This window comes from Atractosteus spatula, chromosome 10, assembly GCF_055471065.1.
Source record: "Atractosteus spatula isolate fAtrSpa1 chromosome 10, fAtrSpa1.hap1, whole genome shotgun sequence".
NCBI lineage: Eukaryota > Metazoa > Chordata > Actinopteri > Semionotiformes > Lepisosteidae > Atractosteus > Atractosteus spatula.
In genome coordinates, this window is record NC_142715.1 from 6,667,615 (window position 1) to 6,683,973 (window position 16,359).

The 16,359-nt window shown below is 48.1% G+C and overlaps 1 protein-coding gene across 1 annotated transcript; it reads left to right on the plus strand.

Moving 5' to 3' along the window:
* The first annotated feature begins 1,837 nt into the window (after nt 1-1,837).
* On the plus strand, nt 1,838-11,001 carry LOC148824644 (uncharacterized). The gene is made up of 3 exons (XM_088926429.1): nt 1,838-2,335; nt 7,115-7,459; nt 7,796-11,001. Exons 1-3 carry the CDS (start codon nt 1,942-1,944, stop codon nt 8,659-8,661), a joined length of 1,605 nt encoding a protein of 534 aa, XP_088782555.1. The 5' UTR covers nt 1,838-1,941; the 3' UTR covers nt 8,662-11,001.
* Nucleotides 11,002-16,359: the final 5,358 nt, after the last annotated feature.

Below are 16,359 nucleotides of genomic sequence, written 5' to 3' on the forward strand. Positions count from 1 at the left end.
TACAAACAAGCGTACATATAACAATTCAAGACAAAAAGGTCGTCAGGGGTACATATTACTACATAGATTCAAGTTATGAAAAAACTATTAAACACGTTAAATTAAAATAATGTCCGCACCGCTCTCAGATTTTTGCACTTCGAAATACTCCGCAAATACCCCCGTACATCCAGTTTAAAATGCTCAGACAAAGGGTTCTTCCCGGACCACTTCATTTTATGTATATAATAGTGTGCCATTATAATCATTAAATTTATTACAACCGAAATTTTCATATTTTTTTCGATGGGGCTGAAACTTAACATAGCATCTTTTTCCTCAAAACAAATATCAATATTGGTCTCTTTTTCAAGATACGTCTGCAACTTAGTCCAGAAAACCACGTTTGTTTAGCTGTAAATGCCTCTCTGGTGGATGCGAACAGTTGAACCCCTCTCTCTCTCAGTGCAGTGTTCATGTAGTGGAGTGTCCAGTCAGTGTGTCTGTATTAACCCTTCTCTCTCAGTGCAGTGTTAATGTACTGGAGTGTCCAGTCAGTGTGTCTGTATGAACCCCTTTCTCTCTCTCAATGCAGTGTTAATGTACTGGAGTGTCCAGTCAGTGTGTCTGTATGAACCCCTCTCTCTCAGTGCAGTGTTAATGTACTGGAGTGTCCAGTCAGTGTGTCTGTATGAACCCCTCTCTCTCAGTGCAGTGTTAATGTACTGGAGTGTCCAGTCAGTGTGTCTGTATGAACCCCTCTCTCTCAGTGCAGTGTAAATGTACTGGAGTGTCCAGTCAGCGTGTCTTTATTAACCCCTCTCTCTCTCAGTGCAGTGTTAATGTACTGGAGTGTCCAGTCAGTGTGTCTGTATGAACCCCTCTCTCTCAGTGCAGTGTAAATGTACTGAAGTGTCCAGTCAGCGTGTCTTTATTAACCTCTCTCTCAGTGCAGTGTTAATGTACTGGAGTGTCCAGTCAGTGTGTCTGTATGAACCCCCCTCTCTCTCAGTGCAGTGTTGATGTACTGGAGTGTCCAGTCAGTGTGTCTGTATGAAACCCTCTCTCTCTCAGAGCAGTGTTGATGTACTGGAGTGTCCAGTCAGTGTGTCTGTATGAACCCCTCTCTCTCTCAGTGCAGTGTTAATGTACTGGAGTGTCCAGTCAGTGTGTCTGTATTAACGCCTCTCTCTCTCAGTGCAGTGTTAATGTACTGGAGTGTCCAGTCAGTGTGTCTGTATGAACCCCCCTCTCTCTCAGTGCAGTGTTAATGTACTGGAGTGTCCAGTCAGTGTGTCTGTATGAACCCCCCTCTCTCTCTCAGTGCAGTGTTAATGTACTGGAGTGTCCAGTCAGTGTGTCTGTATGAACCCCTCTCTCTCTCAGTGCAGTTTTAATGTACTGGAGTGTCCAGTCAGCCAGTGTGTCTGTATTACCCCCTCTCTCTCTCAGTGCAGTGTTAATGTACTGGAGTGTCCAGTCAGTGTGTCTGTATGAACCCCTCTCTCTCTCAGTGCAGTGTTAATGTACTGGAGTGTCCAGTCAGTGTGTCTGTATGAACCCCCCTCTCTCTCTCAGTGCAGTGTTAATGTACTGAAGTGTCCAGTCAGTGTGTCTGTATGAACCCCTCTCTCCTAGTTCCTTTTTTTTTAAAAATTTGGATTTACCGATTCATTATCCTATATTTTTCTCTCCCTTCAGGTGCTCGTTCTCTTCTGCGTTAGCTAATTTTATTTAAAAAAATAATAAGACCGCAGTCCCTCATTTACGCTGCAGGCCCGTCAGTCGCTAAGGAAGCGAGGCTCTTGACCCGGAACCAGTATGGAAGAGCGGCCCTCCGTTCCTGTCGAGAGCAACAGCGGCAAAACACGACCCCCCGACGTGTTTTTAAACACCGATCGTGGGTCAGAGCTGCCGATTGCACGGATCAGCTCTTCCTTTCGCCTTGTCTCCGCAGAGAAGATGGCGGGCTGCCTGCTCCTTCTGCAAAGCGAGCTGCACTCCTTCATGGAGGCGCTGCTCAAGGCGATCGTGTACGAGGTGTCGGAGGTTTTCCGCGACGGGGCGGCCGACGCCGACGCCGAGGACGGGTTGCAACACAAACTCCGCAGCGTCGCCCAGATCCTGGCGAGACGGGCCGTGTTTAAGATCACCCAGTGTGTGGAGGAGACTTTCGGGAGTGAGATGGCGCGGCTGAAGGAGGAAAACGAGAGGCTGAAGGTGAGATTGTGGTTCTGGGAGAAGGAGTCGGGAGCAGGAGGAGATCGGGGACAGACAGATCGTGATGGACACACGCCTCCCTGTGAAATCGCTGCAGAGATAAAGGAAGAAATGGTCGTGAAACCGGAGCTGTCAGGTCAGTGGGGGGTGACTTGTTGTATAAAGTAAATATCTGTTCGAACTCAGAACTGTAATTGTCTAAATTTACTGTCACGACACTCGGCGTCTTGACGAGCAACAGTTGTATTTCAGTTAGATGTTTGGAGATATTCTAATGCTTATATACAGTGGTGTGAAAAAGTGTTTGCCCCCTTCCTGATTTCTTCATTTTTTGCATGTTTCTCACACTGAAATGTTTCAGATCATCAAACAAATAGAAATATGAGACAAAGATGACACAAGTAAACACAAAATGCAGTTTTTACATGAAGGTTTTTATTATTAAGGGGAAAAAAAAATCCAAACCTACCTGGCCCTGTGTGAAAGTGATTGCCCCCTAAACCTAATAACTGGTTGGGCCACCCTTAGCAGCAACAACTGCAATCAAGCGTTTGCGATAACTGGCAATGAGTCTTTTACAGCGCTGTGGAGGAATTTTGGCCCACTCATCTTTGCAGAATTGTTGTAATTCAGCCACATTGGAGGGTTTTCGAGCCTTAACCGCTTTTTTTAAGGTCATGCCACAACATCTCAATCGGATTCAGGTCAGGACTTTGACTAGGCCACCCCAAAGTCTTCATTTTGTTTTTCTTAAGCCATTCAGAGGCGGACTTGCTGGTGTGTTTGGGATCATTGTCCTGCTGCAGAACCCAAGTACGCTTCAGCTTGAGGTCACGAACAGATGGCCGGACGTTCTCCTTCAGGATTTTTGGGTAGACAGCAGAATTCATGGTTCCATTTACCACAGCAGGTCTTCCAGATCCTGAAGCAGCAAAACAGCCCCAGACCATCCCACTACCACCACCATATTTTACTGTTGGGATGACGTTCCTTTTCTGAAATGCTGTGCTACTTTTACGCCAGATGTAATGGGACACGCACCTTCCAAAAAGTTCAACTTTTGTCTCGGCAGTCCACAGAGTATTTTCCCCAAAAGTCTTGGGGATCATCCAGATGTTTTCTGGCAAAACTGAGACGAGCCTTTATGTTCTTTTTGCTCAGCAGTGGTTTTCGTCCTGGAACTCTGCCATGCAGGCCATTTTTGCCCAGTCTCTTTCTTATGGTGGAGTCATGAACACTGACCTTAACTGAGACAAGTGAAGCCTGCAGTTCTTTGGATGTTGTTGTGGGTTTTTTTCTGACCTCTTGGATGAGTCGTAGCTGCGCTCTTGGGGGTAATTTTGGTCGGCCGGCCACTCCTGGGAAGGTTCACCCCTGTCCCATGTTTTCACCATTTGTGGATAATGGCTCTCACTGTGGTTCGCTGGAGTCCCAAAGCTTTAGAAATGGCTTTATAACCGTTTCCAGACTGATAAACCTCAATTACTCTGTTTCTCGTTTGTTCCTGAATTTCTCTGGATCACGGCATGATGTCTAGCTTTTGAGGATCTCTTGGTCTACTTCACTTTGTCAGGCAGGTCCTATTTAAGTGATTTCTTGATTGAGAACATGTGTGGCAGTAATCAGGCCCGGGTGTGGCTAGAGAAATTGAACTCAGCTTTCCAAAGATGTGATAAACCACAGTTGATTTATGTTTTAACAGGGGGGGCAATCACTTTTTCACACAGGGCCATGTAGGTTTGGATTTTTTTTTCCCTTAATAATAAAAACCTTCATTTAAAAACTGCATTTTGTGTGTACTTGTGTTATCTTTGTCTAATATTTCAATTGGTTTGATGATCTGAAACATTTCGGTGTGACAAATGCGCAAAAAAATAAGAAATCAGGAAGGGGGCAAACACTTTTTCACACCACTGTATATATAAAAGTGCTTGTTCAACTTCATCTCCCCCCCATAACGGACAGATATTTCCAGAGGACAGAGAGCAAGTTAAAAAGAATTCACGGAGATCTAAGAGGAAAGCTAGCTGTATTTTTTCGTTTTGTTTATATTAACATCCGTCACGCCTCCCTATAATAAAGGCATATTGAATGGACTTGATTATATAGGTTTATTCTGGTTTATCTTACTAAACAGTAATAAAAGATCATTTTATGATGTGATATTTTGACTGTCAAAACGATTGCACGTAGAGGAATAACAGGACGGGCTTGCAGAGAACACAAATACTTTTTTAAATACTAGTTGTGCCGATTCGATTCACACTGGAAACGGCAAATTGTCTGTTTATGAGCTGTGCGTCAAAATACTTCTGTGACGCTCCAAGCGTTGCAATATAGTGTCCAGTCAGTGTGTCTGTATGAACCCCTCTCTCACTCAGTGCAGTGTTGATGTACTGGAGTGTCCAGTCAGTGTGTCTGTATGAACCCCTCTCTCACTCAGTGCAGTGTTCATGTACTGGAGTGTCCAGTCAGTGTGTCTGTATGAACCCCTCTCTCTCACTGCAGTGTTAATGTACTGAGTGTCCAGTCAGTGTGTCTGTATGAACCCCTCTCTCTCTCTTAGTGCAGTGTTAATGTACTGGAGTGTCCAGTCAGTGTGTCTGTATTAACCCCTCTCTCTCTCACTGCAGTGTTAATGTACTGGAGTGTCCAGTCAGTGTGTCTGTATGAACCCCTCTTTCTCTCTCAGTGCAGTGTTAATGTACTGGAGTGTCCAGTCAGTGTGTCTGTATGAACCCCTCTCTCTCTCTCTCTCTCAGTGCAGTGTTAATGTACTGGAGTGTCCAGTCAGTGTGTCTGTATGAACCCCTCTCTCTCTCTCAGTGCAGTGTTAATGTACTGGAGTGTCCAGTCAGTGTGTCTGTATTAACCCCTCTCTCTCTCAGTGCAGTGTTAATGTACTGGAGTGTCCAGTCAGTCAGTGTGTCTGTATTAACCCCCCTCTCTCTCTCAGTGCAGTGTTAATGTACTGGAGTGTCCAGTCGGTGTGTCTGTATGAACCCCTCTCTCTCTCTCAGTGCAGTGTTAATGTACTGGAGTGTCCAGTCAGTCAGTGTGTCTGTATTAACCCCCCTCTCTCTCTCAGTGCAGTGTTAATGTACTGGAGTGTCCAGTCGGTGTGTCTGTATGAACCCCTCTCTCTCTCTCAGTGCAGTGTTAATGTACTGGAGTGTCCAGTCAGTCAGTCAGTGTGTCTGTATTAACCCCCCTCTCTCTCTCAGTGCAGTGTTAATGCACTGGAGTGTCCAGTCAGTGTGTCTGTATGAACCTCTCTCTCTCTCTCAGTGCAGTGTTAATGTACTGGAGTGTCCAGTCAGTCAGTGTGTCTGTATGAACCCCTCTCTCTCTCAGTGCAGTGCTAATGTACTGGAGTGTCCAGTCAGTGTGTCTGTATTAACCCCTCTCTCTCTCTCAGTGCAGTGTTAATGTACTGGAGTGTCCAGTCAGTGTGTCTGTATGAACCCCTCTCTCTCTCAGTGCAGTGTTAATGTACTGGAGTGTCCAGTCGGTGTGTCTGTATGAACCCCTCTCTCTCTCTCAGTGCAGTGTTAATGTACTGGAGTGTCCAGTCAGTCAGTCAGTGTGTCTGTATTAACCCCCCTCTCTCTCTCAGTGCAGTGTTAATGCACTGGAGTGTCCAGTCAGTGTGTCTGTATGAACCCCTCTCTCTCTCAGTGTAGTGTTAATGTACTGGAGTGTCCAGTCAGTGTGTCTGTATGAACCCCTCTCTCTCTCAGTGTAGTGTTAATGTACTGGAGTGTCCAGTCAGTGTGTCTGTATGAACCCCTCTCTCTCTCAGTGCAGTGTTAATGTACTGGAGTGTCCAGTCAGTGTGTCTGTATTAACCCCTCTCTCTCTCTCAGTGCAGTGTTCATGTACTGGAGTGTCCAGTCAGTGTGTCTGTATGAACCCCTCTCTCTCTCTCAGTGTAGTGTTCATGTACTGGAGTGTTCAGTCAGTGTGTCTGTATTAGCCTGTCTCTGGAGGTTAGGGGAAGCCACTCTTTTCACTTGACACTGTTTCATTTCTGGAGATGTAGTCTTGTTTCTTTCGGGATCAGCAGGTCAGTGTCAAGGACAAACTGTTCTGCCAGGTGGGTCTCTCTGATTTTGGCTGAGTGTGATGATTGTTTTTATAGCTGTCTCTTCACCCCACATTTCACGCGCTGTCTTTTGTGTGAGCTGAACCGCTGCATTTCTTTTTGGCTGGTGAAAATTCAGTTTCAAAGTGCATCCACATTGTAATTTCACTCCAGTGTGTTGAGGAATATTTTTACCCCTTTCTTTAAGCATAGTTATTTTAGTGGATATTCCTTTTTAAACCACGAATAAAGTCCATTTGTTTTCGTCCGTCATTATTTGGCTGAGGCTGGTGCTCTGTAATGGTGTTTCAATGCTACGAGACGCCTGTGGGTTAAGGTAAAATGACTCTGCTTTCAGTGAGCACTCCCTGCTTGTAGCTGAAGTGGTCTTGCAAGAGAATTTCTGTCAGTTTGATCTCCTTGTTGTTGTTTTTTTTTAATTCTCTCGGTCAATGTCGTTTGTTCTTCTGAATCGTTTCATCTAGGATTTTTTCGCGTATGTGACTGAACTTTTCCGTTTGCTCTTGTGTCCAGAGCCCCACCTGGACAGAGACTTGGGTGAAATCTGCTTTTTTTTATTATAGATCCTTTTCACTCTGTGGTCAAAGAGCTCGTGGGTGCTTTACGGTTTGTTTTTCACCTTCCATGTGCATCAGGTTGGAAAGTGAGCTTTAGCGTTTTCATTTAAAGGCAGTTATCAAAGTATTGATAAATCATTAAAGATCCGTTTCTGTGCTCTCTCAAACACGCTTTTTCTGCACGTATCAATTCCTTTTGACCTTTACTCTCAGCCCATGTTAAAGGTCTTGATCTCTTGTCCTGTGTCTGCAGGGTCAGAGGTCAGCGGTCTCCCTGACGCTGGGGACAGGACTCGTCTTGAACGGCAGCCCAGTGAGGAGGAGGAGGAGTGGGGCTCCCGTCTGATGCAGGAGACAGAGCTCGCCGCCGCACAAGGGAAAGAGACCCTCAGTGAGCAGCAGCACCCAGAGAGCAGACAGAGGGTGGAGGATCTGGACTCTGTGCCCATGATGAAGACCGAGCCTGAGAGTGAGACACCTGGGCTCTTAGTATCTGATGATTTTACAGAGAAGATGAATCATCTGGACACCAAGAATATTGCAGCACATTGTATTGAACTGGGCCGTGTCTCTGTACAAGAGCTCAAAGAAGAGCTGGGTGAGTTTAATCTTACAGAGCAGGACGTGGAGCCCAGATTGATTGACCCTGCAGATAAACTAATCCGTGCATGCATAAACTAAAGTCATCCATGAACTGAAATATCTTAGCTCTCTTCTTTTGTGTGCATGGCATGTATAGTCTTGTGCCTGAGCCTTTGCATGGCTTCTAATCTGGTAGATGTTTTATTGATCTTGATTATCGTCACAATTCCTCTTTGGGCTTCATTGTTGAAGATTATTCAGTTATTGCGACATTAAACGTTCTCTCGGAGAAGGTTTTGACCTTTACTCTCAGCCCATGTTAAAGCTCTTGACTCTTGTGCTGTGTTTGCAGGGTCAGAGGTCAGCGCTCTCCCTGACGCTGGGGACAGGGCTCCTCTTGAACAGCAGCCCACTGAGGAGGAGGAGGAGTGGGGCTCCCGTCTGATGCAGGAGACAGAGCTCGCCGCCGCACAAGGGAAAGAGACCCTCAGTGAGCAGCAGCACCCAGAGAGCAGACAGAGGGTGGAGGATCTGGACTCTGTGCCCATGATGAAGACCGAGCCTGAGAGTGAGACACCTGGGCTCTTAGTATTTACAGAGAAGAGGAATCATCTGGAAACTTGCTTTGCAGAAGCGCGTCACGGAGCGGAACTGGCCGGCTTCAGTTTTACCCAGCGGGACACGGAGCCTCGGTCGATGATCCGCGCTGCGGGAGCGCACCTCGAGGCGCGCGGCGCCCCGGGTGGGAAGGGCCCCAGCGCCCGTCCGCGCAGCCGCCCGGCGGCCGAGAAGCGTTTCTGCTGCGGTCAGTGCGGGCGGGGCTTCAGCCGGCCGGCCCACCTCGCCATCCACTGGCGGGTCCACACGGGGGAGCGGGCCTACGCCTGCGGCCAGTGCGGGAGGAGCTTCAGCCGGCCGGACACCCTGAAGACCCACCTGCGCGTCCACACGGGCGAGCGGCCCTTTGCCTGCGGCCAGTGCGGGAGGAGCTTCACCCACTCCAACACGCTGAAGACCCACCTGCACATCCACACGGGGGCGAAGCCCTTCGCCTGCGGCCAGTGCGGGAAGTGCTTCCGGGACGCCAGCACCCTGAGGACGCACCGGCGCACCCACCTGGGCGAGAGGCCCTTCGGCTGCCCGGAGTGCGGGAGGAGGTTCAACAAGGCTGGCGGCTTAAAACGGCACCAGCACGTTCACGCCGGAGGGCTGGTCTGACCTCCCCTTCGTCCGTTTCCTTGAATTCATAATGACTGCTGACACCTTATAGAGCGCTTCTCTGGACACTCCACTCAAAGCGCTTTACAGGTCATGGGGAATCCCACTACCGCCACCAATGTGCAGCCCCCACCTGGATGATGCGACAGCAGCCATAGTGCGCCAGAACACTCCCCACACACACCAACTCTCAGTGGGGAGGAGAGCAGAGTGATGAAGCCAGTTCAGAGAGGGGGGTTATTAGGAGGCCATGATTGGTAAGGGCCAATGGGAAATTTGGCCAGGACACCGGGGTGACACCCCTACTCTTTTCGAGAAACGCCCTGGGATTTTTAATGACCACAGAGAGTCAGGACCTCGGTTTGACGTCTCATCCGAAGGACATCGCCTGTTTACAGTCCAGTGTCCCCCATCACTATACTGGGGCATTAGGACCCACACAGACCGCAGGGTGAGTGCCCCCTGCTGGCCCCCACTAACACCTCTTCCAGCAGCAGCCTTAGTTTTTCCCAGGAGGTCTCCCCTCCAGGTACTGACCAGGCTCACACCTGCTGAGCTCTAGTGGTGGGGGCTGCCAGCTGGGAGTTGCAGAGTGATCTGGCTGCTGGCCACTGCTTCTTCAAATTCAGGGTCAGGAGGGCTGGAGCTCATCCTGCCTGTAATAGGCACAAGGTGGGATAGAGTCCAAGGTGATTCCCACACCTAGGCCTGATTCTCCCAGGAGACGATTCATCTACCAGTGTGCCTTTGGGCTGTGGGAACCAGGGGCCCTAGAGACATCCTTCACAAACACGAGGGGGACATACCTGATGTTTGTCTGGGATTGATCCCAGGGCCCTACCTCTGCAAGGTAGCAGTGCTAACCACGAGAGAGAGAGAGGGGTTCCTACAGACACACTGACTGGACACTCCAGTACATGAACACTGCACTGAGAGAGAGAGAGGGGTTAATACAGACACACTGACTGGACACTCCAGTACATTAACACTGCACTGAGAGGGAGAGAGGGATTAATACAGACACACTGACTGACTGGACACTCCAGTACATTAACACTGCACTGAGAGAGAGAGAGAGGGGTTCATACAGACACACTGACTGGACACTCCAGTACATTAACACTGCACTGAGAGAGAGGAGTTAATACAGACACACTGACTGGACACTCCAGTACATGAACACTGCACTGAGAGAGAGAGAGGGGTTCATACAGACACACTGACTGACTGGACACTCCAGTACATTAACACTGCACTGAGAGAGAGAGGGGTTCATACAGACACACTGACTGGACACTCCAGTACATTAACACTGCACTGAGAGAGAGAGAGGGGTTCATACAGACACACTGACTGACTGGACACTCCAGTACATTAACACTGCACTGAGAGAGAGAGGGGTTCATACAGACACACTGACTGGACACTCCAGTACATTAACACTGCACTGAGAGAGAGAGGGGTTCATACAGACACACTGACTGGACACTCCAGTACATGAACACTGCACTGAGAGAGAGGGGGGTTCATACAGACACAGTGACTGGACACTCCAGTACATGAACACTGCACTGAGAGAGAGGCGTTAATACAGACACACTGACTGGACACTCCAGTACATTAACACTGCACTGAGAGAGAGAGGGGTTCACACAGACACACTGACTGGACACTCCAGTCAGAACAAGTCATAGGTTTATTCCCTGCTGAAAAGAGAAGAACGTTTCGGCCGTGGAGTCTGCTTCAGGCGTGAGGGAGACAGGGCAGGAAGCAGAGGTGATGTAGGGGGAGAACAGAGGCTGGGAGAGAGGAGGAGCGAGAGACGGGAGCAGGGGACAGAGAGAGAGAGAGGCCAGTCAGGAGGTGTGAAGTCAGGAGAGGTGTGAAAGGAAACCTCCCATGACTCGAGAGAATTTAGAAGAAGAGTAGTCTGTCATTAAGAGAAGGGGGAAGATGCGATCCTAGCTGCGGGATAATTTGGGTTTCGGTGGTCTTTCGGATGCGTGAGCTCGGAAAACCGTCTTGGAGAGCACAGACGAGAGAGAGATCGGAGTGTGAAATGGGAAACAACGGGCTTGGAGAGATCTTTAATCTTCACAGCCCTGACGTGTTAATTAACAATGAATAATTGCTGACACTTATATAGCGCCTTTTCTGGACACTCCGCTCAGAGCGCTTAACAGGTGATGGGGAATCCCACTACCGCCACCAGTGTGCAGCCCCCCAACCTGGAATGATGATGCGACGGCAGCCATAGTGCGCCAGAACGCTCCCCACACACACCAGCTCTCAGTGGGGAGGAGTGCAGAGGGATGAAGCCAGTTCAGAGAGGGGGGTTATTAGGAGGCCATGATTGGTAAGGGCCAATGAGAAATTTGGCCAGGACGCCGGGGTAACACTCCTACTCTTTTCGAGAAACGCCCTGGGATTTTTAATAACCACAGAGAGTCAGGACCTCGGTTTGACGTCTCGTCCGAAGGATGTTCTGCTTCAGATGTTCTCTGACACAGCGAGATATTTCTGACACAGAAATATGGAGATATGCATAGACTCTCTTGTGATATCTTGATGAACTAAACCGACTGTTCTCCTAAGGCAGGACTAGCAGTAAATTTAGTATCTGTGGGATGTGAAGTGCGAAGATTTTAAAACGAGGCGAATGCATTTGTGTTTTCAAAGGCACGTTTGGGCTCTGTGGACAAAGAGGGGTCAAAATGCAGGTTAAGTCCTATTTATAGACCCTCCCATCAAGAAAAAGACTGAAGATATGTTGGAAGATGATAAATAACTGTACTGCGAGAGGTTGTCTTCCTGGTGAGAGAGACCTTTGGGGCATGTTAGGGCTAAAACCGAGAAAGACTAAAACTAGACTAGACTAAAACCGAGGTCCTGACTCTCTGTGCTCATTAAAAATCCCAGGGCGTTTCTGGAAAAGAGTAGGGGTGTTACCCCGGTGTCTTGGCCAAATTTCCCATTGGCCCTTACCAATCATGGCCTCCTAATAACCCCCCTCTCTGAACTGGCTTCATCCCTCTGCTCTCCGCCCCACTGAGAGCTGGTATGTGTGTGGGGAGCATTCTGGCGCACTATGGCTGCCGTCGCATCATCCAGGTGGGGGCTGCACATTGGTGGTGGTAGTGGGATTCCCCATGACCTGTAAAGCGCTTTGAGTGGAGTGTCCAGAAAAGGCGCTATATAAGTGTCAGCAATTATTAATTATTATTGTAAAGGATATCTCCAGAAAATCTGAGCCCTGGAAAGAAGGTGGAAGGTATTTCAAGGTACGACAAAGGTGGTGGGTTTTTTTTTTCCCCCAAGGAAATTAAGGAGTTTTAATGTAGAAAGCACAACGCTGACACTTTGTTTTTTTTTAATAAGAGATGTATTCAGAGCATTCTAACCTTGTGTATTCGGAGCTGGGTAGGTGCCTTGTCCTTGCGGAACAAACATCGGTCTTCAGAACTGGTGGCAAGATTATTGGTGCATGCTTGGACCCGATAACACGTCTTAACAGAGCAACGTATTTTGAATCTAGCCATTTCTGCGTATTCTTTTTAAAATCTAGTCCTCCTACCCTCTGTATAAGGACTAAGCAAGCATTTACTTCATTTACATCTTAAAGAATTCAATGGTTGGAAAACGAAAAGGTTTTTAATCTTTATATTGTCATACCAGCACACTGTCTGTTTTTAATCTGGATTGAGTTCGGACCGAGCACTGTGGTGAAATAGCTGATATCATGGTGCTGTACTGTATTATTGTCATCTATGTGATTAGCTCCTGATGTGCGAGACCAAGTCCCTTAGGAACAATAAAGTCGATATGCAATTCAGTCCAAGCTGTGTGATGTTGACTCCCTACCAACAATGAAACCCCAGCGAGCAGGTTCTCCGACTGTCAGGGAGGAGAGATCTGTGGTCTGTACTCGCAAACACAACGTGATTTGATGTAATCTCAGCAAGAATAGACTTTTTTTTAAATATACCATTTATTAATGCTTGCTAGAACTTTTGACTATTTGGTCATAATTATTGTATTAATAATAATTGTTTACACTTATATAGCGCTTTTCTGGACACTCCACTCAAAGCGCTTGACAGGTCAGGGGGAATCCCACTACCGCCACCAGTGTGCAGCCCCCCCACCTGGATGATGCGACGGCAGCCATAGTGCGCCAGAACGCTCCCCACACACCAGCTCTCAGTGGGGAGGAGAGCAGAGGGATGGAGCCAGTTCAGAGAGGGGGGTTATTAGGAGGCCATGATTGGAAAGGGCCCATGGGAAATTTGGCCAGGACGCCTGGGTTACACCCCTACTCTTTTCGAGAAACACCCTGGGATTTTTAATGACCACAGAGAGTCAGGACCTCGGTTTGACGTCTCAGCCCAAGGACGGCGCCTGTTTACAGTCCAGTGTCCCCCGTCACTATACTGGGGCATTAGGACCCACATGGACCGCAGGGTGAGCGCCCCCTGCTGGCCCCCACTAACACCCCTCCCAGCAGCATCCTTAGTTTTTCCCAGGAGGTCTCCCCTCCAGGTACTGACCAGGCTCACACCTGCTGAGCTCCAGTGGGGGGGGGGCTGCCAGCTGGGAGTTGCAGGGTGATCTGGCTGCTGGTATTAGTAGACCTTCAAGCATTGTTGTGGACACTGAAGTTGAACAGAGTGTGGAGCACTACAGTGACTAAGCATTGGGGAAATAGTGGCGTGTGTCTTTTGATTGGGAGGGGTGTGTAGTCTTGGCGAATATTCATCTTCATTCTCATGCACTTCGAATTGTCTCTGTCCAATTCAACTGGAGCTTCACCCCTGTGGCTCTTGTGCAGGGTGGGGAAATCAGGTGACTGATCAGAGATAACTCTCCCCAAGCTTTGGAATCGTGGATTCTGGAATGCAGAAGAACTCCCATTGCTCAGCCGGCCGGACGGCACACTGATAAGCACAGGCTCCTGGGTATAGAGAAGCAGAGTGTGGAGACCAGCCCTATCAGGGGGGGTACAGACGCACATAGGAGCCACAGAGCGTCTCTTAACAAACACCACAATTTATGCAGGTCACATAATCATCATCGTGAAAACGTAAGAGACCCCATCATCACGACAATAGTGAGACACCCCCCCCCCCCCTACAGCCAAGAGCTGCTGCTCACATTTGTGCAGCGATCAGAGTGTAGTTGCCAGCAGCCATAATCACTCTGCCACCGAGAGCTGGTGTGTGTGTGTGTGTGTGTGTGTGTGTGTGTGTGTGTGTGTGTGTGGAGCGTTCTGGCGCACTAGGGCTGCCGTCGCATCATCCAGGTGGGGGGGGGGGGGGGGGCTGCACATTGGTGGCGGTAGTGGGATTCCCCCTGACCTGTCAAGCCCTTTGAGTGGAGTGTCCAGAAAAGCGCTATATAAGTGTGAGCAATTATTATTATTAATATTAAAACCACAGCCAAGAATTACACATAAGTACCTGTCTGCGGCCATAAACGCAATCTAAATCAACAAGGCAGCTTCATTGTAAAAACACTAACACAGTAGCTGTTGAGTAAGACCACACACCCAACAGTATTACTGGAACAATAGGCATGGATGTCTCGATATTAGGCACTAAACAGTAGGGAGAACAGTGTGATTAAAGCCAGATTATAGAGTATCAGGAGGCCGTGAAACGCCCTGGGATTTTTAATGACCACAGAGACGCCGGACCTCAGTTTTTAACATCGCAGCCGAAGGACGGCGCCCACACGGAGCCCACTCCCACCTCGCTCAGCAGCAACTGTAGCGTTCCCAGGAACTGGCCAGCCCCAGTTTCAGTTGGTTGCCAGTTGCACACTGATAGAGCTGCTGGCTCTCTCATATTCTGTATATATATCTATATAATTATTAACTATACGTCTGCCACTGCACAGCAGAAAGCATTTATTTTGCCACTGGAGAAATCGATGATGTAGAGTAATTACAACATAAAATTACCGTTGTACTAAGTACTATACGTACACAACAGTAAACAGTGTGATAATTATTCTGTACACTATATAGTGCTTCTAAAACCTGACATTTTCATTATTACTGCTACATTGTCATGGTGGTATGACCCATTATCACACTAAGATGACTGCGCGACCTAACGGTTATAAAGTGCCTCTTCGGACACCTCCCCTATCCTCCAATGGGTGTTTTCGTCTTCCAGCACCACCGGTGCACCGCAGACCAGCAACAGACTCCCCCCCCCAGTGCTCGGTTTTTTTTCTAATCATTGCAATCTACTCATTAACCCCAAAACCCGTGTCACACCAACTATCGCCAAGGGGCGCGCGCTTGATCACCGGAGGTTCAAAAGCCCATGAAGTGGGGGAAAGAAATAATTGGTATGCAAAAGTACTTCCCCCCCATTATAAAACAAGTATATCTGCTCAATAATTTGCCTTTAACAATCCCTACTGAGAAATAGAAGCATGAACAACAACACACTTAATGTCAATCCCAAATGTCAACCCCGGCATCCTGGCCAAATTTCCCATGGGCCCTCACCCATCATGGCCTCCTACTAACCCCCCCTCTCTGAACTGGCTTCATCACTCTGCTCTCCTCCCCACTGAGAGCTGGTGTGTGTGGGGAGCGTTCTGGCGCACTATGGCTGCTGTCGCATCATCCAGGTGGGGGGCTGCACATTGGTGGCAGTAGTGGGATTCCCCATGACCTGTAAAGCGCTTTGAGTGGAGTGTCCAGAAAAGCGCTATATAAGTGTCAGAAATTATTATTATTATTATTATTATTATTATTATAATAAAATCCTCCTGCAGGAAAATCCATGAGAAGCAGGGAGAGCGGATAGGGAAAAAAACCTGAAATTACAGAGCAGAAATCAATCCCACAATGCTTTGGAAAGGTGAAAGGTGTTTTTTTTTATTTTTTCCATATTCATATGGTGTGCCAGGTTTATTTTGACTTGAAAGGGTCAGAAAGGATGATTTCCACACAAACTGCGCGTAAGCGTACAGGACACCAGTCATCTTTTGGGCGAAAACTGGAATCTTTCTCTAGCTGAGAGCGATTCCTGATGCAAGAAGCCGATGGGGGGGGGGGGGGAAATATACATCAGACAGTTGCGCACTACGAAGAAACAGAAATCTATCAACAGCATATGGAAGACAAATACACACTTCCAAGGTGTGATAAATTGCACCAGAGCTTGATATCATTCATCCATTTCATAACCAATGTATCCTACAAAGGTTTGTGGGGGGTAGCTGGTGAGAGAGTGTGTGTCTCTCTGCCCAGGATGTATTCTGCCTTGAGCCTGTCTCTTGTCTTCGCAGGTTCTAGATAAATAGGATACAGGGGTCAGAAAATGGATTGATAATGAGCGTGCTCTTTCACAGCTCAGGTGATGGAAGTGATCAATCAGGTTCCAGCTTGATAGGCCCCCCATGTTCACACTAAAATAACTATGCAATGATTTACAAACCTGTACAGATGCAGCCATTCAAAACGTGCAAAATGATCTATGGTTTAGCGCGTTATACCGCAGCACGTGATTGGCTGGCCAAAAAAAACGCCCGACGGGCAGCTGCATTGGTTGCTGGTGAAACGACTGCTTCATGTAATCTCCTGCCTGTGCAGGTTTAAATCCGCTCAATATTGACTATTAATAGGGAATTTGACAACTAAAGGGGAGTTTCTGTAGCCGAGCACAAAAAGAAGAGGGGCAG

What these genes read in the sequence shown, in the direction of transcription:
- LOC148824644 (XM_088926429.1), top strand. Translation starts at nt 1,942, where the DNA reads ATGGCGGGCTGCCTGCTCCTTCTGCAAAGCGAGCTGCACTCCTTCATG. An exon ending in CGTGAAACCGGAGCTGTCAG is followed by an intron (nt 2,336 to 7,114) that starts GTCAGTGGGGGG and finishes CTGTGTCTGCAG; the next exon opens with GGTCAGAGGTCAGCGGTCTC. An exon ending in AGAGCTCAAAGAAGAGCTGG is followed by an intron (nt 7,460 to 7,795) that starts GTGAGTTTAATC and finishes CTGTGTTTGCAG; the next exon opens with GGTCAGAGGTCAGCGCTCTC.